At 42.8% G+C, this 22,395-nt stretch overlaps 1 protein-coding gene across 1 annotated transcript in view; it reads right to left on the reverse strand.

Moving 5' to 3' along the window:
* Positions 1-1,794: 1,794 nt before the first annotated feature.
* Positions 1,795-22,395, reverse strand: part of LOC124000310 (heat-stable enterotoxin receptor-like) — a 28,780-nt gene continuing 8,179 nt past the window's right edge. Inside the window, exons 3-27 of the mRNA XM_046306583.1 lie at positions 17,019-17,086; positions 16,570-16,788; positions 16,243-16,361; positions 15,955-16,051; positions 15,749-15,854; positions 14,190-14,346; positions 13,478-13,563; positions 13,244-13,361; positions 11,431-11,512; positions 10,871-10,973; positions 10,565-10,627; positions 8,786-8,857; positions 8,285-8,389; positions 7,945-8,031; positions 7,508-7,640; positions 7,237-7,374; positions 6,873-6,961; positions 6,692-6,783; positions 5,716-5,874; positions 4,987-5,179; positions 3,422-3,596; positions 3,151-3,249; positions 2,919-3,013; positions 2,753-2,829; positions 1,795-2,641 (exon numbers count right to left, since the gene is read on the reverse strand). Coding sequence (XP_046162539.1) covers positions 2,437-2,641; positions 2,753-2,829; positions 2,919-3,013; positions 3,151-3,249; positions 3,422-3,596; positions 4,987-5,179; positions 5,716-5,874; positions 6,692-6,783; positions 6,873-6,961; positions 7,237-7,374; positions 7,508-7,640; positions 7,945-8,031; positions 8,285-8,389; positions 8,786-8,857; positions 10,565-10,627; positions 10,871-10,973; positions 11,431-11,512; positions 13,244-13,361; positions 13,478-13,563; positions 14,190-14,346; positions 15,749-15,854; positions 15,955-16,051; positions 16,243-16,361; positions 16,570-16,788; positions 17,019-17,086 — 2,937 coding nt within the window. The 3' untranslated portion in view covers positions 1,795-2,436. The remainder of the gene's footprint in view (positions 2,642-2,752; positions 2,830-2,918; positions 3,014-3,150; positions 3,250-3,421; positions 3,597-4,986; positions 5,180-5,715; positions 5,875-6,691; positions 6,784-6,872; positions 6,962-7,236; positions 7,375-7,507; positions 7,641-7,944; positions 8,032-8,284; positions 8,390-8,785; positions 8,858-10,564; positions 10,628-10,870; positions 10,974-11,430; positions 11,513-13,243; positions 13,362-13,477; positions 13,564-14,189; positions 14,347-15,748; positions 15,855-15,954; positions 16,052-16,242; positions 16,362-16,569; positions 16,789-17,018; positions 17,087-22,395) is intronic.

Here is a 22,395-nt window from a genome sequence, read left to right on the forward strand (position 1 = left end):
ATTATAAAACCCTTTTGCAATTATTTTAGCACAGCTTTAATCAGCTGTTGTGCTGATTAAAGAACCAATAAAACTGGCCTTCTTTAGACTAGTTGAGTATCTGGAGCATCAGCATTTGTGGGTTTTATTACAGGCTCAAAATGGCTAGAAACACAGAACTTTCTTCTGAAACTCATCAGTCTATTCTTGTTCTGAGAAATGAAGGCTATTCCATGTGAGAAATTGCCAAGAAACGTACAACGCTGTGTACTACTCCCTTCACAGAACAGCTGGCTAACCAGAATATAAAGAGGAGTGGGAGGCCCCGGTGGCACAATTGAGCAAGAGGACAAGTACATTAGAGTGTCTAGTTTGAGAAACAGACGCCTCACAAGTCCTCAACTGGCATCTTCATTAAATAGTACCCGCATAAATACCAGTCTCAATGTCAACAGTAAAGAGGTGACACCGGGGTGCTGGCCTTCGAGGCAGAACAGCTGTGCTAACATAAATGCAAAATGCAAGATGCTGCTTTGGTGACCACCAAGACTGTGCAATGCTCCGACTGAGAGGACATCATTTTGACATGTAAAACCACATGGCCATTGTTAAGCCACATGGACATTGTGGTCCTTCTGTAGCTCAGTTGGTAGAGCATGGCGCTTGTAACGCCAGGGTAGTGGGTTCGATTCCTGGGACCACTCATACGTAGAATGTATGCACACATGACTGTAAGTCGCTTTGGATAAAAGCGTCCGCTAAATGGCATATATTATTATTATTATATTATTATTATATTATTAAGCAAAAGGCTTGTTCTTTACAGTATTGTTGGTAAAGTATAATCATTTAGATGTAAAAATACACATTTGTGATGGTGTAGGCATAAAGACAAACCTGTAAGCCTATACTGTGGGAGACAACTATGTACTTGTGTTTCTATACTTAAATATTGTCAAAGACAATAAGACACATTTGAGTAGATTGGGTTAACTCCAATAATAACAGGGCTGTTATAGGATATTTCCATTTGAACTCTTATTCTGAGTAGATTTTACATTTACATTTACATTTAAGTCGTTTTAGAATGAAGGTATTATCTGACCAATTATATGGCTACATATTGTGCATGATGTGGAAAAACAGGTGGCAACTGCTATTCACGGTTTGTGGTTAAACAAATGTATACTCATCTTTTACAGAAAGTTATTTTGTTCCAATTCAGTGGACACACTTTACTAATAAAGGTTGGAAAACCTATAAAGAAAATTGTGGGCCTTTAAAATGATGACGTATTAGTGTTTCAGTCTACTATCAAATTTGAGGATAAAAACACATTTCGTACTATGAACCAATAAAATGCGTTGAGATTACGATGATAAACTATGACACAATAAAATGCACTGAGATTACAATGAGAAACTATTAACCAACACGTTATTGATGGCAATATTAAGCTTTAGGATTATTATTATGCTTCGGTGATAATCAGTGATATTATTTTGAACAATTGTTCATTGTTGATCGCTGGGAAAATGTTGTCATACTTGTCTTTTCTTCAGGGGCTTCTTGGTTTACTGGTTCAGGTTACAGACTATTTATGGAACGTCCCTGTTAGTATAATTTAATTATGCCGATGTGTTTTCATCAATTGAAAGCCCTTCGTCTATTTTATGAGAATTTTGTAAGATTTCTTGTTTGCATAAAATAGACGCAGACCAGTCTTTAAATAATAGGTAATAGAATTTATTCTCGGAGCGCGCTTCCACTCAAAACAAATGCATCAGTTTAAATACAGATCATGACGTCATTTCACTGTCTTAAACGACCCCCCCCCCCCTCTCGACAGGACAAAGTAAGGTGAAAAGTTCATTCTATCTTACTAACACACTCCCAGATAACTTTTGACCCCTCAACATTATCGATCACCACTGAACTGACAGGTTTAATTAACAGAAACCCTAGGAATGCACTCTCTGCCTAATCTAAAAACTCCAGAGCTAAGTTTCAGGTTGGGTCAACCATAGGCTAACGACCTTATGTGTTTACACAGTCCACAACCCATTTGTTCCTGCCCAGTTGGAATGGTTTTATTACTCCTTTCTCCTGTCACACAATTTCTTCCTATGAACTCATATTGTCTATTAAACATACAGAGTATAAGTTTACCTAGACACAATTCTATTTAAAATGGGGATATTGTTTATTCATTTATCCATAATAAATTCAACAGTCCCCACACATTTTGCTCATGTGACCCAAAATAACCTTTAGCTCAAACCAGAAAGCCATGTCTTTTACCCAGAAATTCATTGGAAAATAGTCAGGTTTCCTATGTATAAGGCATTACTGTAACTATTGTATCAGGTGAATATAAGGCTACTTGACTCCACTGTCACCATTTGACAGCATGTAGTAGCCCTGTATCTCCACAGGAGGCAGTCTGGTCCTGGGTGGCTACAGGTAGGTGCTGGGAATGTCTGTGATGGCCAGGTGCAGGTACTCTGGCAGGCCGTCCTCCTGGCTCCCATTGGTCTCCCTCCTCCTGACTCTGGTGGAGAGGGTCTTCCTCTTCTCCATTCCGTTGGTCCCTGGCCCTCTGTTCTCCAGGCTGGACACGATCATCTCAGACAGATCCTGCTGTAGCCTCTGGAAGTTCTCCCTGAGGAGACAACCAGAGACAAGATGTTTGAATTATTTGACATACATAATACTCCATTTAGATATGGCTGATAGATACAGTATACGATCAGGATGGGTGGATTCTACTCACGCTGTCGGGGGCGTTGGCAGGTTGTATTCTGTCCCTGTCACCCCTGTTAACCAGTATGTCATCTCATTGCCTTTACCCTGTAACACATACACAAACATACAAATTGTTGGCATAATCTGAACTCTATACTCACAAACCATCACATAGCTTTATGAACCCAGCTTACCTTCAGAAAGGTCTGTCCTCTCTGCTCATACTCAAACTTGCAGTCTGTCCGTTGGAGGATGTTTATGGTGGACTGGCTAACATGGATTCTTAGTGCTGGAGAGGAAGCATGAGAGGTGTCATCCTATGGTGAATATATGCTGCTAGAATGGAGCTGTGCTTGTGATAGCTGAGGAGAATCTATGTAAGTGTTCATGTTTGATGTGTCGGTGTCTGTGTGTGCGGTCTCTTACGCAGGCCTGTGGACTCCATGCGTGAGGCAGTGTTGACTGTGTCTCCAAACAGACAGTAACGTGGCATCTTGTTCCCCACCACACCCGCCGCACACGGCCCTGTAAATACACCAGACAGTGAAAGCTAAACACACAGCAAGCAGTGAAAGTGTTGCTAACAGGACTGTATTGGCCCAATATTATGAACTTAAAATAAAACTAAATTGTGGGAAAATTAAAACTCCATACAAACTACTGTATGGGCCAGTTATATTGTGCTGGGATGGGGTACCTGAGTGCACCCCGATGCGGATCCACAGGGGTATGCCCGGTAGGTGTTGGAGCTGGAAGGTCCCTACGAAAGCTAGGATGTCCAGGGCCATGTGGGCGATGTCCACTGCGTGCCGGTTGCCATTGCGCCGCGGCAACCCCGACGCCACCATGTACGCATCACCGATCGTCTCCACCTGGCAGAGAGAGAAGAAGAGACAATAACCCTCTGAAATGTCATCTGAATACAATAATAACATTTATATGAAAACTGTTTTCCCCACTCAACTATTCCATCTCAAATGGTATGAATTCCATAATACTACAGTAACAACAGTACTGTAGATTCTTCTTTAGTACAGTGGCTTGTAAAAGTATACACCCCCTTGGCATTTATCCTATTTTGTTGCCTTACAACCTGTAATTAAAAAATATTTTGGGGGGGGTTTGTATCACTTGATTTACACAACATGCCTACCACTTTGAAGATGCAAAATATTTTTTACTGTGAAACAAACAAGAAATAAGACAAAAACATTTGAGCGTGCATAACTATTCCCCCCTCCAAAGTCAATACATTATAGAGCCACCTTTTGCAGCAATTACAGCTGAAAGTCTCTTGGGGCATGTTTCTATAAGCTTGGCACATCTAGCCACTGGGATTTTTGCCCATTCTTCAAGGCAAAACTGCTCCAGCTCCTTCAAGTTGGATGGGTTCCGCTGGTGTACAGTAATCTTTAAGTCATACTTTGACTAGGCCATTCAAGACATTTAAATGTTTCCCCTTAAACAACTTGAGTGTTGCTTCAGCAGTATGCTTAGGGTCATTGTCCTGCTGGAAGGTGAACCTCCGTCCCAGTCTCAAATCTCTGGAAGACTGAAACAGGTTTCCCTCAAGAAGTTCCCTGTATTTAGCGCCATCCATCATTCCTTCAATTCTGACCAGTTTGCCAGTCCCTGCTGATGAAAAACATCCCCAGAGCACCATCCCCATGCTTCACTGTGAGGATGGTGCTCTCGGGTGATGAGAGGTGTTTGGTTTGAGCCAGACATAGCATTTATGGATTTGGATTTAATGGTGCTCTGTGGAATGTTCAAAGTTTCAGATATTTTTTTATAACCCAACCTGGTCTGGAATTCTCTTTTTCCCTGACCTGTTTGGAGAGCTCCTTGGTCTTCATGGTGCCCCTTGCTTAATGGTGATGCAGACTCTGGGGACTTTTGGAACTGGTGTATATATACTAAGATCATGTGACACTTAGATTGCACACAGGTGGAGTTTATTCAACTAATTATGCGACTTCTGAAGGTAATTGGTATCACCAGATCTTATTTAGGGGCTTCATAGCAAAGGGGTGGATACCTCTGCACGCACCATTTATCTGTATTTACATTTTTTGAAACAAGTTATTTTTTTCATTTCACTTCACCAATTTGGACTATTTCGTGTATGTCCATTACACGAAATCCAATTAAAAATCCATTTAAATTACAGGTTGTAATGCAACAAAACAGGAAAAACGCCAAGGGGCTGAATACTTTTACAAGGCACTGTATGTGAACATGTCAAGCCTCAGTCCCAACTACCTTGTATACATCATGGTGGTCCAGGATCCTGTCAAAGTTCTTGTAGATGTCGTTGAGCATGTCCACCACCTCCATGGGCGTGCTGTACTGGCACAGGGTGGTGAAGCCCACGATGTCGCTGAAGTAGACCGTCACCTCATCAAACAGCTCTGGGTCCACACTGCCCGTCTCCTTCAGGGAACGCACCACTGGGCTGAGGAAGGAAGCAGGGGGACGGGAGGTTAGGCTGAGCGACTCCTTATTGTTGTGTTGGCTTTCAAAAGCTAAATAGGCTGGCAGGTGTGTTAAGGTTAAGCGTTAAGAGGATTAGGGTTGTAAGGGTTGAACCAGGATGTGGACATAAAGCTCAGGTTAGGGTTAAGGTTAGGGTTGTAGCTAGGGTCAGGGTTGAACCAGGATATGGACATAAAGCTCAGTTTAGGGTTAAGGTTAGGGTTGTAGCTAGGGTCAGGGTTGAACCAGGATGTGGACATAAAGCTCAGGTTAGGGTTAAGGTTAGGGTTGTAGCTAGGGTTAGGGTTGAACCAGGATGTGGACATAAAGCTCAGGTTAGGGTTAAGGTTAGGGTTGTAGCTAGGGTTAGGGTTGAACCAGGATGTGGACATAAAGCTCAGTTTAGGGTTAAGGTTAGGGTTGTAGCCAGGGTCAGGGTTGTGCCAGGATGTGGACATGAAGCTAGTGTTAGATTTAGGGTTAAGGGTTAAGGTTGAGCTGGGATGCATGACATACGCTGGCAGGAGCAGGAAGTTGAGCCTGTCAGCCCTGTCCCTCTCAGCCTTGTACAGAGATGTTCTCTCCTCCACCAGGTGCTCCAGGTTCCTGGAGTACATCTGCAGCCGACGGATCAGGTTGTCCATGTAGCTCTCATTAGCCTGGTTGTGCAGGTTGCTGAATGATTGTGGAACATGGAAAAAAATGACCAAATCTCTGTATAACGGTAAAAGCCCAATAGCTCAGAAAATCTTTAACGAGAAAAATCCAAATTGGAGATTGTCTATCACTCCAACGTTTGCATTGATAGAACTCTACATTTCTAAGACGTCTGTATGTTAAACACAAATCAGCTGTTTACATGCCATGGCTTTTGGTTTGTAAAAAGGGTTTTGATTGACTGAATGTACTGAGTGTACAAAACATGAATAACACCCGCCTTTTCCATGACATAGGCTGACCAGGTGAATCCAGGTGAGAGCAATGATCCCTTATTGATGTCACTTGTTAAATCGACTTCAGTCAGTGTAGATGAAGGGGAAGAGACATTTTATTTAAAGAGAAGATAATTTTTAAAAGATATATTTTTAAGCCTGGAGACAACTGAGACATGAATTGTGTATGTGTTCCATTCAGTAAAGTGCTTTGAATGGGGAATGGTAGTAGGTGCATGGCGCACTGGTTTTGTCAAGAACTGCAACGCTGCTGTTGTTTTCACAGTCAACAGTTTCCTGTGGGTATCAAGAATGGTCCACCTCCCAAAGGACATCCAGCCAACTTGGCACAACTGTGGGAAGCATTGGAGTCAACATGGGCCAGCATCCCTGTGGAACGCTTTCAACACCTTGTAGAGTCCATGTGAGGTGCAACTCAATATTAGGAAGGTGTTTTGTACATTCAGTGTAGATTTAGAATATCAGGCATTTTGTAAACACACAAACAAACTCACACATCATGCACTCACACTCTCCCTCTCATAAAGCACTGGGCTTACCTGAATATCTTACCCAGAGATCCCTCTATCTTCTTGAAGTCTGGCCTCCTCTCTGGGTCCTCTTCCCAGCAGTTCTTTATCAGCATGTAAAGCTGCAGGAGACAAGTACAATGACAACCATACATACAAACTAACACAGATATGCATGCGTACGTGAGGAATGCTATGAGGGGCCTTGTACCTCCGCCTCGTTTTCTGCTGCTGTCTCAAAGTTCAGATCTGGCCTGAAGAAGCCAGTTTGACTTGGGTACTGCACCATGTACAGCTTCTCTGGGGAGGAAGGAAAGGGGAATTCAGTTGACAGACATGTCCTCATTTACAGTAAAATAATACGAATTCCACTCTCCTTTTGCAAAATCCCTAGAATAGTAATTGATGACAGTGATCCCTAGTGAGCAGAAGTTGTATTTACATGTAATGGCCAGCAGGAGCCGCTGTTAAATTACCAGTGTGAGATGCATAGACATAAAAAACCTGATAACTTTTACTATTGCTGAAAACTGTTCTGCATGACTCTCTGACTCTAGCCGTCAGACCGTTGTTACCTGCGATGTTGGAGCAGGCCTGGGTGAAGAAGGGGCTCTTCCTCAGTATGATCTCCTGAGCGATGATGGCAAAGCTGTAGACGTCACCCTTCTGGGAGATCCCCTGCTTCCGGAGGTGTTCTGGAGCCGTCCACAAGTCTGACAGAAAGGAGAGGGACCAGATTGGGATATCAAATCACTCCCCTGCTTGAGTTTTTTACTAACTTCATCCCATAATACTTTCAGGTTGAATCATTTACTTGTGAGGGACATAGTGGGCAGAGGGCTTCACCTTTGCAGGGGTTGAGGATGGTGTTGCAGCCAAAGTCTGTGATTTTGACCACCATGCGGTTGTCCACCACACAGTTTGAGGACTTCAGTCGGCCATGGACCTCAATGTTGCTGGTGTGGAGGTAGGACATGCCCTGAAACCGCCACCAGGGTGAGTCCCACACAGCTACAGCATGCAACACCAGTGGTTCCCAACCAGGGGTACTAGGACAACTGGGGGAACTTGGCCTATCCATAGGGGATACTTGAGAACTCATGAGACCATAGGGTTACTGGTTCAATGCACATGAGGGGGTAAGGGGTACTGCGGCCAGAGCAAAATTCAGTTGGTGGTACAGTAAGCAAAAAAGGTTGGGAGGCACTAGATTACACCATATTACAATGTCAGTGCATTTACCTACAGTAAACACATAGTACAACCAAACTACATAAGCATACCTTAGCTATGTCATACATGACTGATATCTTGAATTCCAAGTCCATGAAGGTCTTTTCAGGATAGGAGATTGTGTCATTAAGGACATACTGTAAAGACAGTGAATTACAGAGTTTACTGCAGTTCGGTTTATGCTTGAGTGTTTTTGTTTCTGCCTGGTAGGGTATTTGATAACTGAATGAATGTAACTGTGATTGTGACCCAGGCGCTGTCGGTAAAGGAGTCCTGTAATTAACATGTGTGTACATGTCATTTGCTTATCATTGCACAATGAAGATATATGGGTGGAAAGTAGGCCACTGATTCCCACCATAAAGTCATGTTCTCTGCCAATCCTCTTACCCTCAGGGATCCCCTCTCACAGAATTCAAACACTCCAAACAGACCATACTCAAACTTCACCGTGCCATAGAACTTGGTCAGGTTGTAGTAGTCAATACGCAGGAGCTGAGAGAGGCAAAAAGAGAGAGAGGAAGCAGGAGAGAGAGAGAGAGAGAGTCCGTGTGAAAGACATCCTCTCATGGGTGATCATGACTTCCTCACACTTAACTACCTTTATCACCTAATTGCTCACATAAAGTTACATAGTCTATCTCCTCTGATTGACAAGGAGATGAAAGATTCCTCCATAGGGCCACAAAACATACATACACAAATCGGCAAACATCTGTTGTTCACATCAAGATAAGCAATTATATGGTTGACCTTGAGCTTGGGCCATATACTGTAGACACTCAAAATGGACACTAGATCAGTGGATAGCTGACTGGACTAGTGTTTGAATCGGCAGGTTAGGAGGAACTACGATAGCGGGGGAGAGGAAGTCACTAGCAAGAACCTCACAGTGTTGAGCTCAATCCTCTGGATCTCACTGAAGTTGCCATCTGTGTGTTGCAGCTCCTTCAGGATCACGGGCTGAAAATAATAGATCCATAATAATAGAGTAGAAGTTATGCCCATTTCAGCCTTTGAGAGTAGTTACTGGTGGGTCGTTCCTCCAATTCAGTGCCTTTCAAGAAGTGTTGCTGTCACAAAGAGCACATGTTCAGCTTCAAGAAAAACACTTTTTCACCATCTCAAGGGGTTAAATAAAAATATGACTATAGTAAATATGACTATAGTAAGAGCCTATTAAGTGTCACATAAAGTAACCGGGTTGACGATTTCATCTTAAATCAGCCATAATCCCCGTGTGACAGGGGAAATGGAAGCTTGTTGTGTGCAACAGGGGGTTGCAATTGAATGCATATTTGTTCAATTGTTCTATCATTTCTAGCCCGTCTATCTATGGGTCACCTGGTTGACGTGTTATGCTCGAACCGCTCACTTTTACACCACAAACACCAGAAAATTGCCACAAAGACTAGAACCAGCTCACTTGCTTTTTACACTATGATTTGACAATTAAGGGAAAGGGAAAGGGGATATCTAGTCAGTTGCACATCTGAATGCATTCAACTGAATTCTTTCCTCCGCATTTAACCCAACCTCTCTGAATAAAGATGTTTATTTTGAAAAACATTTTCTCTCTGAATAAAGATGTCTATTTTGAAAAACATATTTAAAAGGAATAGTTATACCATATTAACGAGAGTTCAGTTCAAATAACAGGGTTGACCTTAAAATGAGGAACAAACGTAAATGAACCACTAATCACATTAAATAAATAATAACCTTCAGAAACGACTGTCAAAGCAACAAAATAACTAGAGCTTTACAATGATGCTGACATTCGGGGGTTAAGTGGGTTATAATCTTCCTAGAAGTCAGAGAGGGGGCACAGAGGGACATGTCACAATGCTGAATGTTTGGGGGGGACACAGAGGGACATGTCACAATGCTGAATGTTTGGGGGCACAGAGGGACATGTCACAATGCTGAATGTTTGGGGGCACAGAGGGACATGTCACAATGCTGCATGTTTGGGGGCACAGAGGGACATGTCACAATGCTGCATGTTTGGGGGGCACAGAGGGACATGTCACAATGCTGAATGTTTGGGGGGCACAGAGGGACATGTCACAATGCTGCATGTTTGGGGCACAGAGGGACATGTCACAATGCTGAATGTTTGGGGGCACAGAGGGACATGTCACAATGCTGAATGTTTGGGGGCACAGAGGGACATGTCACAATGCTGAATGTTTGGGGGGCACAGAGGGACATGTCACAATGCTGCATGTTTGGGGGGCACAGAGGGACATGTCACAATGCTGAATGTTTGGGGGGCACAGAGGGACATGTCATCAATGCTGAATGTTTGGGAGGCACAGAGGGACATGTCACAATGCTGAATGTTTGGGAGGCACAGAGGGACATGTCACAATGCTGCATGTTTGGGGGGCACAGAGGGACATGTCACAATGCTGCATGTTTGGGGGGCACAGAGGGACATGTCACAATGCTGCATGTTTGCACTTCAGCAAGTCTTTATTGATGTATTGAATTCCCCATGTCGTCTACATTAAAGGGCAATTAATTTAATATAACAGGCTTTTAAAATGTTATATTGGTGCACAAATCAAAGGGATGCAAAAGGCAATCTTTTCGCGGAACGACCCTGGTATGACAACTCACACCACGTCTTTATGTCAGTTTATGGACCAAAGAGTGTAATGGCACCTTTTTGTCATAGCGAGCCCTGTGAATCTGGTAACAGCTGTCCTTCCTGTTGTCTTCATCGATCTGATATATAGAACGAAAAAGGGATAAATAATGTGGAATTAACCGTCAACATTAATAAAATATCACAAGACTATAGGCATCCAACACAGGGAGTATCAGAATGTAAATGAAAGAATATAAACCAACATCAGTGTAACACCAGCTTGTGTTGGCAATGCATTATGGGAGTTTGAGAGATGACATACTATAAATAGAAACAGACAGGCAAAAACATCATGACAAGGAGGAGGTGAGGGAGGTCACCTTTAGTGAGACCAGGCTTAACTCTTTCCCATCCAGCGGACCAATCAGGTCTTGGCTGATGTGGGACCACCTCTTTTGGTTTTGACGTTCCTTCATGTTCTGCCTATCGGCCATAAATCACAATCAAATCAGAGTTTCTTTGTCACGTGCACAGGATACAGCAAGTGTAAACAGTACAGGGAAATGCTTGCTTGCCAGCTCTTCCTCAACTATGCAGTAATGCTAAGTGTCAGAAAAATAGACAGGAGAATAAATATTATATACAAGGTCAATATCAGTTCCAATCAATGAAATGGATTCTGGTGACAGTTGTGTAATCAGGCTTAAAGTGACTGAGCAGAAGGGTAAATATAATAATAATAATAAGGTTAATAATAATAATAATGATAATAATACGTTTAATAATAATAATAATAAGGTTAATAATAATAATAATAATGGTAATAATAAGTTTAATAATAATAATTAGACAAACACAGAGGTGAGTGAGACATGTCATCAAGTAACAATGTGATTGGACAGTAGTGAGAACACAGAGGTTGGTGTGGTGCATATTTGACCTGTAGAAGATCAGAGCGATAGCAGTCGCCACCACAACACTGGCACTCAGGACGATCACAATGATATCCTTTGTCTTCAGATCTGGAATCACAAACATAGAATAAGTATTTCCCCCACCAATACTGTATCTTCGTAACAGAAACTTCAAAAGAGCTTGTGTACTAGAATAAACGTTGTACTGTTACTAGTAGCACTAGTGTTTATAAATAAAATAAGTGTTTATCACATGTGTCGAATACAGCAGATGTGGACCTTGCCTTGAAATGCTTACTTACAAGCCATTAACCAGCAATGAAGAGTCTTTAAAAAGTAAGAAAAATGTGCTAAATAAACTAAGGGGAAAATAGTAACACAATAAAAAAACTATAACGAGGTCATTTCCACCGGGTAACGGTAGAGAATAAATGTGATGGGGTGTGGCTTAGTGGAGGTAATTGAGATAATATGTAGGTAGGGCTAAAGTGACTATGCATAGATAATAAACAGACAGTAGTAGCAGTGTATTGGAATAGTGTGAACAAATGTGCATGTGTGTGTGTGTGTGAGTGTCCAGTGAGTGTACATTGAAATGTATGCACTCACTACTGTGTAAGTCACTTTGGATAAGAGTGTCTGCTGAATGACAGAAATGGAAATAAAATAAGGGGGTCAATGCAAATAGTCTGGGTAGCCACTGTTCAGCCGTCTTATCACTTGGGGGTAGAAACGTCTACTGGCCTGTTACAAGAGCACAGAATATACAGTGCCTTCAGAAAGTATTCAGATCCCTTGACTTTTTCCACATTTTGTTACGTTACAGCCTTATTCTAAAATTGATAAAATAGTTTTTGTTTTCCTCATCAATCTACACACAATACCCCATAATACCCCATAATGACAAAGCAAAAACAGATTTTTAGACATTTTTTCAAATCTATATTTACGTAAGTATTCAGACCCTTTACTCAGTACTTGGTTGAAGCACCTTTGGCAAAGATTACAACCTCAAGTCTTCTTGGGTATGACGCTACAAGATTGGCACACCTGTATTTGGGGAGTTTCTCCCATTCTTCTCTGCAGATCCTCTCAAGCCCTGTCCGGTTTGGATGGGGAGCGTCGCTGCACAGCTATTTTCAAGTCTCTCCGGAGATGTTCGATCAGGTTCAAGTCCGGGCTCTGGCTGGGCCACTCAAGGACATTCAGAGACTTGTCCCGAAGACACTCCTGCATTGCCTTGGCTGTGTTTTTTAGAGTCGTTGTCCTGGTGTAAGGTGAACCTTCGCCCCAGTCTGAGGTCCTGAGCGCTCTGGAGCAGGTTTTCATCAAGGATCTCTCTGTACTTTGCGCCGTTCATCTTTCCCTCGATCCTGACTCATCTCCCAGGCCCTGCCGCTGAAAAACATCCCCAAATCTGTGCCACGACACAATCCTGTCTCAGAGTTCTACGGACAATTCCTTTGACCTCATGGATTCGTTTTTGCTCTGACATGCACTGCCAACTGTGGGACCTTTTATAGACAGGTGTGTGCCTTTCCAAGTCATGTCCAATCAATTGAATTTACCACAGGTGGAAATTGAAGTTGTAGAAACATCTCAAGGATGATCATGGGAAATAGGATACACCTGAGCTTAATTTCGAGTCTCATAGCAAAGGGTCTGAATACTTAAGTAAATAAGGTAAACTTGCTTTCGCTTTGTCACTATGGGGTATTGTGTGTAGATTGATGAGGGAAAAAACTAATTTCATCCATTTTAGAATAAGGCTGTAACGTAACAAAATGTGGAAAAAGTCAAGTGGTCTGAATACTTTCCAAATACACTGTCTGCCATTACCGTTAGGGTTGATTGGTTTGTCATCTGGCAGTTGGGACCCGGGCCAGGGCAGTGAGGGGGTGTTGTCCTCCACTCTGGTCTCATTTATGGATGTATCAAACACAAACAGGGTTTTGTACTGGAGGGGAGGTGCAATGACAGCGTTATGAAGTGATCATTAAATGATGTCCTGCTGCTGTTTAACAGGGGACGGACATGGTGACCATTCCAACAGTTACATTGGATGAAGCCTACCTGTTTATCGATGGTGGATGTGTAAATCACAGAGAAGTTCACGTCCCTGTCCCCATTCTCATCCAGCACGTAGTGTCCCCCCATACCTGCACACAGACACTATTATGTCTAACCCTTTAAGAGCATCACCATTTATCCTCCTGAGCAGAAAACTGTTGACTGAAACACCTGCCCTTAACAACCAGTTGCTCCCTTATTATAGCACCAATAATCACACCACTGTGAGCAACAATTCCAAAGAAATCGAGGCTATGACCTAGTGCTATACTCAAGGTTCAGGTTGGGAAATGTTATCTAATACAAGAGGTTGCAGAAGACATATAACCCGCTGAAATACTATGGTCCTCAGCTTTAATTGACAAAATGTGAAATATTGTCCATAAAAGTCAGCAAAGAGATAACACTCCAATTAGCCATGTACTGCACTGTAAAATACATCTAAGTGAATGGGTTTCTGCATAATGTGTGGCGTTTTGTTCCTGTGTGGAGAATGACGGTGGTGTGACAAAAATGAAACATTTACTGTCCTGGTTTGCGCAAGTTCCCGTTGGACAAGAGTCAAAGATCAGATGCTAAAGGTTGCCGCCGAGCAGCTTTGCCAAGTCCAACAAGTATAGGTTCTCACCGTTGCCTGACGTAAAATGTTATGGTGTTTAAATGGAGGACTGAGGACAGGATGGACCATGGCCCTGGCCATTAGGCCCTCCTATACCTTGAAAAGAGACATTCCTGAAGGGGTTTACATCGGGGAGCTCTGTGGTGGTGGACTGTGTTGCTCTGCCTCTCAGCTCACTGGTCAACCTCTGCCTCAGCACATGGCCAAAGAGCAACACGCCATCATGGTAACCCGCCACATAGTCATTTAACTTCTGCAACAGGAGAGGAGAAGCAGTCACGAAGACAGAGAGAGAGAAGTGTTATCTCTGTTTAGACCTTAGGAAGTCAGACGGACTGAGGAATGAAGACAGAGAGAGAGAAGTGTTATCTCTGTTTAGACCTTAGGAAGTCAGACGGACTGAGGAATGAAGACAGAGAGAGAGAAGTGTTATCTCTGTTTAGACATTAGGAAGTCAGACGGACTGAGGAATGAAGACAGAGAGAGAGAAGTGTTATCTCTGTTTAGACTTTAGGAAGTCAGACGGACTGAGGAATGAAGACAGAGAGAGAGAAGTGTTATCTCTGTTCAGACATTAGGAAGTCAGACGGACTGAGGAATGAAGACAGAGAGAGAGAAGTGTTATTTCTGTTCAGACATTAGGAGGTCAGACGGACTGAGGAATGAAGACAGAGAGAGAGAAGTGTTATCTCTGTTTAGACCTTAGGAAGTCAGACGGACTGACGAATGAAGACAGAGAGAGAGAAGTGTTATCTCTGTTCAGACATTAGGAAGTCAGACGGACTGAGGAATGAAGACAGAGAGAGAGAAGTGTTATCTCTGTTCAGACATTAGGAAGTCAGACGGACTGACGAATGAAGACAGAGAGAGAGAAGTGTTATCTCTGTTCAGACATTAGGAAGTCAGACGGACTGAGGAATGAAGACAGAGAGAGAGAAGTGTTATCTCTGTTTAGACATTAGGAAGTCAGACGGACTGAGGAATGAAGACAGAGAGAGAGAAGTGTTCTCTGTTCAGACATTAGGAGGTCAGACGGACTGAGGAATGAAGACAGAGAGAGAGAAGTGTTATCTCTGTTCAGACATTAGGAAGTCAGACGGACTGAGGAATGAAGACAGAGAGAGAGAAGTGTTATCTCTGTTCAGACATTAGGAGGTCAGACGGACTGAGGAATGAAGACAGAGAGAGAGGTGTTATCTCTGTTTAGACCTTAGGAAGTCAGACGGACTGACGAATGAAGACAGAGAGAGAGAAGTGTTATCTCTGTTCAGACATTAGGAAGTCAGACGGACTGAGTAATGAAGACAGAGAGAGAGAAGTGTTATCTCTGTTCAGACATTAGGAGGTCAGACGGACTGAGGAATGAAGACAGAGAGAGAGAAGTGTTATCTCTGTTCAGACATTAGGAAGTCAGACGGACTGAGGAATGAAGACAGAGAGAGAGAAGTGTTATCTCTGTTCAGACATTAGGAGGTCAGACGGACTGAGGAATGAAGACAGAGAGAGAGAAGTGTTATCTCTGTTTAGACATTAGGAAGTCAGACGGACTGACGAATGAAGACAGAGAGAGAGAGAGAGAAGTGTTATCTCTGTTTAGACATTAGGAAGTCAGACGGACTGAGGAATGAAGACAGATGAGTGGAGCAGGGACTAACCGTGCTGTTGTAAACCACTGTGTTGTTGTATTGTCTCTCAGGCAAGGTGAGCACCAGAACATTGTCCATGCTTGGGTTGGCAGTCATGTTCGTGTGATACCCATGGCTGGAAGATAGAAAAGTTACATGGTTTCAACTTTCAATCAGTGTCCTCAAAAAACAAAACAATGTAATGTAGTGTAACAAACTTCCAAAACCAGTCTCACTTATAGATATCGATGAGGATGAAGACAATTTCTGGGGGAATCGTTGTTTCGTTCTTTATAGTGGTGATGTCATCTGGGGTTCCACAGAGAATAAATACTGGAAAATATTGTGCAGGGGCTATAAATCTGTGTGATGAAATAACATCTAAAAGATTGTAGCTAGGTTCCAAAAGTTTTGTTTTAAGTATCCATTGATTTATTTCCTATTCGGTGTAGAAAAAGTGGCTGGAGTGTAAGGCATGGATAAGACTTGAGAAGGTATTGAAGAAGACAGAGGGAGATACACACCGTTGCTGTGTCTGTTTTCAGACTGAATAGCTTTCTTTAGCTCTTTCTTGCTGCGTAGCATCTCTCTTGAGATTGACATAGCAAACTGGACCGAGGGTGCCTCCAGAGCATTGATGTACCTATGACGATGGCAAAAGGGAAGTGATGTAACGGTGCACCATGGAGCACCCAACAATAAACTCTTCTCTCCCAGACATCAAATGTACTCTAGATGTGTATGATACAGTGTTACAGTCTACCATACACACGCAATGAGCATCTCTGTACTGTATGTATGTGTGGACGTGGCAGAAATCCCCTTTCAAATGCACAGGTGTTCCATCTCACCAAAAACAGTCTTCAGTTTGGTCTGCCTTCTTGTAGACATAAGCCCTCCCCCAGTGCATCTTCAGACCATGTCTGGTGAAGTTCCAGAAGTGGACAAAGAAGTTGGAGATCTTGCGTGCCGGGGGCAGCAGGCGGGACAGGTTGGCCTTGTAGTCACAGGACAGACCGAAGCTCCCAGCGGAGATGATGGGGATAGTCAGGGTCAGGCCTATCTCCACGCTGAGACACACAGACCGGGGGTCACAATCTGTCCTTATTTTACAGGACAGCATATTATAAACCAGCATAACAATAAACAATGTTATCATAATCACCTAGTGGGTCATTTACCACACATACACATCATCAACTACTAATAATCAGGCAAAACAAATACTTGTTCAATGGGGATGACAGAGACAGGGATCATTAACATGCGTGTGTGCGTGCAAGACAGAGAGAGTACTTACTCCACCATAAAGAAAGTGGCAAATGTACAGGAGGGTCCCAGCATGGCACATCCCACCTCACCTTTAGTCTGGAGCACAAACAAATATGTACATAAACATAGGCACTCATGTAGTTGAGTAATGGGGAAGGGCTTGACCCTGTCTTGTTTCTCTTACTGAAATAATGTCATCTTTATTCATTTTACAGCCCAATTTTAATCTGACTGAAATTACTGCTTAGTTTCAGTATAGTAATTGCAGTATACATCAGTAGGAATGGAAAATTCTCCTCCTGATGTCTTAGAACAGTTTTACTAGCCAAGCGGATCCGCCAACAGTGAATGGTCGAAATTACACTTCAATGGCAATTCATCTTCTCATCTGCACATCAAAATCAGTCTGTCAGTCAACATATAGAGTTGAAGTCGGAAGTTTACATACACCTTAGCCAAGTACATTTACATTCAGTTTTTCACAATTACTGACATTTAATCCTAGTAAAAATTCCCTTTTTTAGGTCAGTTAGGATCACCACTTTATTTTAAGAATGTGAAATGGCAGAATAATAGTAGAGAGAATGATTTATTTCAGCATTTCTTTCTTTCATCACATTCCCAGTGGGTCAGAAGTTACATACAATCAAATAGCATTTGGTAGCATTGCCTTTAAATAGTTTAACTTGGGTCAAATGTTTAGGGGAGCCTTCCACAAGCTTCCCACAATAAGTTGGGTGATTTTTGTCCCATTCCTCCTGACAGAGCTGGTGTAACTGAGTCAGGTTTGTAGGCCTCCTTGCTCGCACACGCTTTTTCAGTTCTGCCCAATAATGTTCTATAGGATTGAGGTCAGGGCTTTGTGATGGCCACTCCAATACCTTGACTTTGTTGTCCTTAAGCCATTTTGCCACAACTTTGGAAGTATGCTTCATTTGGAAGACCCATTTGTGACCAAGATTTAACTTCCTGACAAATGTCTTCAGATGTTGCTTCAATATATCCACATCATTTTCTTTCCGCATAATGCCATCTAAATTGTGATGGCAAAGCACCCCCACAACATGATGCTGCCACCCCGTGCTTCACGGTTGGGATGGTTTCCTCCAAACATAATGATTGTCATTATGGCCAAACAGTTCTATTTTTGTTTAATCAGACCAGAGGACATTTCTCCAAAAAGTACGATCTTTGCCCCCATGTGCAGTTGCAAACCGTAGTCTGGCTTTTTTATGGAGGTTTTGAAGCAGTGGCTTCTTCCTTGCTGAGTGGCCTTTCAGGTTATGTCGATATAGGACTCGTTATACTGTGGATATTGTTGCGTGCCTACTGAAGATAAGTGAGGAGTCAAACGCAGGAGAGCAGAAATATCAGTGTAGCGTGTAACTTTTAATCAGGACAAGTCCAAAACAAACACAGTCCAGTACAAATACCCAAAATCCAATGGGAACAAACAGTTCACCCGTAAAGCGTAGAACCACAACGCACCTTACTAAAATCACTACACGCGAAAATACACTGAGGCAAGCCTCCACAAGCAATAAGGATAAATAATCCCGCACAAACCTAAGCGGGGAAACAGGGGTAAATATAAACACAGAAATCAAAGCAAATGAAAACCAGTTGTGACAGAACCAAAGACAAAACAAACGGAAAAGGAAACATGGATCGGTGATGGCTAGTAGGCCGGCTACGGCGACGCTGACCACCGAACCCCGCCCGAACAGGGAGAGCAGCCACCTCGGTGGAAGTCGGTACCCCCCCCAGCCCCCTGGACGACCTGGAGGACGAGGCACAGGGCGATCCGGATGGAGGCGGTGAAACTCCCTCAGCAGAGATGGGTCTAATACGTCCTCCACCGGTACATTTACATTTACATTTAAGTCATTTAGCAGACGCTCTTATCCAGAGCGACTTACAAATTGGTGCATTCACCTTATGACATCCAGTGGGACAGTCACTTAACAATAGTGCATCTAAAACTTAGGGGGGGGGGGGGGTGAGAGGGATTACTTATCCTATCCTAGGTATTCCTTAAAGAGGTGGGGTTTCAGGTGTCTCCGGAAGGTGGTGATTGACTCCGCTGCATTTCGGTCTGACTCTCTTCTTACAACACCCAGCATCTCTCCTCCGGGCCGTACCCTTCCCAATCCACAAGGTACTGAAGGCCCCCCACCTGACGTCTTGAGTCCAGTATGGACCGAACTGCATACGCCGGGGCCCCATCGATGTCCAATTGGGTGGAGGGACCTTCCGCACCTCAGCTTCTTTTTTTTATTTGTTTCTTTTTTTTCTGTTTCAAATATTTTTATTAAACACACACAAGAATGGTGTATAGGTATACATGACAGGTATACAATTCTTATCTAAACATAAAAGAGCATACAGGAACAACAAGACCCAGAGTTCTGGGTGCAGAACAAATAATATAAAACATACAAAACAAGGACAAGTAGAAAGAAAGAGGGAAGATGTCCCCCCTATCCCCCCCCCTCCCAACTGCTCGGGTGGCAGGGCCAGCACATGCTGCCCAAAGGTAGATTAAAATATTACAATTGAGAGTGCGTTAATAAGTACAAATTCACAGCGCCGACTCGTCCAAGTAGGAGAGGAAAGGCTGTCAGATTTGATCAAATGTTGATAATTTAATGTTCAGAATATATATATAATTCTTTCTAAGTGTACAGTGTTTGCCAATTCACTGAGCCATAATTTGGTAGAGGGCGCTTCCCTCCTTTTCCAAAACAACAAGATTAGTTTTTATGCCGAGATGAGACCATACGAGATTAGTTGTTTTTGGGGGTTGTCACGCCTTGGTCATTGTATTTTGTGTTTTTGGTATATGTTTGGGTAGGCCAGGGTGTGACATGGGTTTATATGTTGTGTTTCGTATTGGGGTTTGTATTAATTGGGATTGTGTATGATTAGGCGTGTGTCTAGTTAGGCTTGGCTGCCTGAGGCGATTCTCAATTGGAGTCAGGTGATTCTCGTTGTCTCGGATTGGGAACCGTATTTAGGTAGCCTGAGTTTGCTTTGTATTTTGTGGGTGTTTGTTCCTGTCTCTGTGTTGTAGTCACAAGATAGGCTGTAATTAGTTTCACGTTTCGTTTGTTGTTTTCTTATATCAGTTATTTCATGTACCGTTTTCATTCATTAAAGTCATGAGTAACCTACACGCTGCATTTCGGTCTGACTCTCTTCTTACAACAGACGAACGTCGTTACAGGGGTTGGTTAATCCGTTTAGGGACTCAGATACTCCCAGGATTATCAGAAGCGGGTCTGGATCTATTGAAGTCTCCAAAACTTCAGAGAGGATCCTAAAAATTCCACACCAATAACCATTCAAGCTAGAGCATAGGGCAAAGCAGTGGAGTAGTGTACCCTGCACAGCCTGACATTTATCACATGTAGGGGATGTGTCAGGAAATATCCTATGCGGTTTAGTTTTGGAATAGTGTAATCTGTGTAATACCTTGAATTGTATGAGACGATGTCTGGAATTAATGGAGCATGTGTGGATATACTCCAAGCTCTCTTCCCAGTCTGCCACCGAGATGTCAGTCCCTAGTTCTTCCTCCCATTTTGCCTTGATGGCATCAGTAGAAGATGTGCTAACAGATTGAAAAGCATCATATAGACGCGATATCAGTTTATCTGAGGTGGGGCATATTTTTATGCATCCATCAAACATGGAAGGTTTAGCATTCCCAAATGTTGGGAGGTGTTTTCTAACGTAGTCTCTAATTTGTAGGTATCTGAAAAAAAGATTAAGGAAGAAGATTATGAGTTTCCCTCAGCAACTCAAAGGAAGCAAAGGTCCCTTCTATGTATAAATCCCATATGGTACTTATCCCCAACTCTCCCCATCGCTCAAAGGTGTTGTCAAGGTTAGAAGGGGCAAAGGAGGGATTCCTGGCGACAGGGAGCATGAATGACATTGGTCTAAGCTCAAAGTGGACTTTAATTTGCTTCCAGATTCGGACTGTGCTATGTATAATAGGATTGTTACAATAAAGTGACATCTCCAGATTGACAGGCGACAAAATCACAGCGCCAATAGAGAAGGGGTGACACTCCTCACGCTCCATACTAAGCCAGCTGGATGCCGGGAGTATGTCATCCAACAGAAACGTAACAATGCGGAGGTTAGCGGCCCAGTAATAAAATATAACATTTGGGAGAGACAATCCTCCTTCCATCTTGGATTTACAGAGGTGTTTTTTACCTATCCTGTGTGTTTTATAATCCCAGATGAAAGGATTGATTATTGAGTCCAGTTGTTTATGAAAGGATTTAGGTATGAATACTGGGATGTTCTGATATAGGTAGAGCAGTTGTGGGAGGAAGACCATTTTAATGGCATTAATTCCTCCGAGCAGAGAAATTGGGAGAGTTCTCCAAAATAGTATGTTTGCTTTATAATATAATAATATATGCCATTTAGCAGACACTTTTATCCAAAGCGACTTACAGTCATGTGTGCATACATTCTACGTATGGGTGCTTTGAGTTTTTGTATCAGAGAGGGGAAATTCTCTTTAAATAGTAAGGAGTATTGTTTGGTAACTGCAATTCCTAGGTAGGTACATTTTTCTGAAGATAACTTAAATGGGAGATGTTCTAGCCAGGAGGTATTTTGCGACCGTATGGGCATTAATTCACTCTTGTTCCAATTTATTCTGTATCCCGAGAAGGTACCAAACAAATTGATCACATCAAGAATAGCTGGGATACTAGCCTGGGGTTCTGTTACATAGAGGAGGATGTCATCTGCATATAGGGAGATCTTATTTAGAGTATCTTTAGTATTATAGCCGTGTATTGCTGCATGAAATCTAATCGTCTGAGCGAGCGGTTCGATAATTAGGGCGAAGAGCATAGGCGACAGCGCACAACCCTGCCTTGTCCCCTTGTTGAGGTTAAATCGGGGCGACAATGATTGGATAGTGAGTATTCTGGCACAGGGGTTCCTATATAAAAGCTGGATCCAATTTGTCTCCAATATTACATTTCTGTAAGACCTTGAATAGATAGGGCCACTCAACTTGGTCAAAGGCCTTTTCGGCGTCAAGAGATATGACGGCAAGGTCCACGTTGGGTAACCTCTGAGAATACATAATATTGAAGAGGCGCCTGAGATTGAAGAATGAGTTTCTGTTAGGGATAAAGCCGGTCTGATCCGAATGGACCAATTTGCCAATTAAAGTGCTAAGCCTGTTAGCCAGAGTTTTTGCTAAAATCTTTTGGTCTGTATTAAGGAGAGATATTGGTCTGTATGACCCTACCTCTTCTGGATCTTTACCTGTCTTATGTATAACTGTAATGAACGCTTCGTCCAAAGTAGAAGGGAGAGCTCCATCCTCATTGGCCTGAATCAACATTTTGTGCAGATAGGGAGAGAGC

The sequence above is a fragment of the Oncorhynchus gorbuscha genome, linkage group LG16, assembly GCF_021184085.1.
Source record: "Oncorhynchus gorbuscha isolate QuinsamMale2020 ecotype Even-year linkage group LG16, OgorEven_v1.0, whole genome shotgun sequence".
Lineage (NCBI taxonomy): Eukaryota > Metazoa > Chordata > Actinopteri > Salmoniformes > Salmonidae > Oncorhynchus > Oncorhynchus gorbuscha.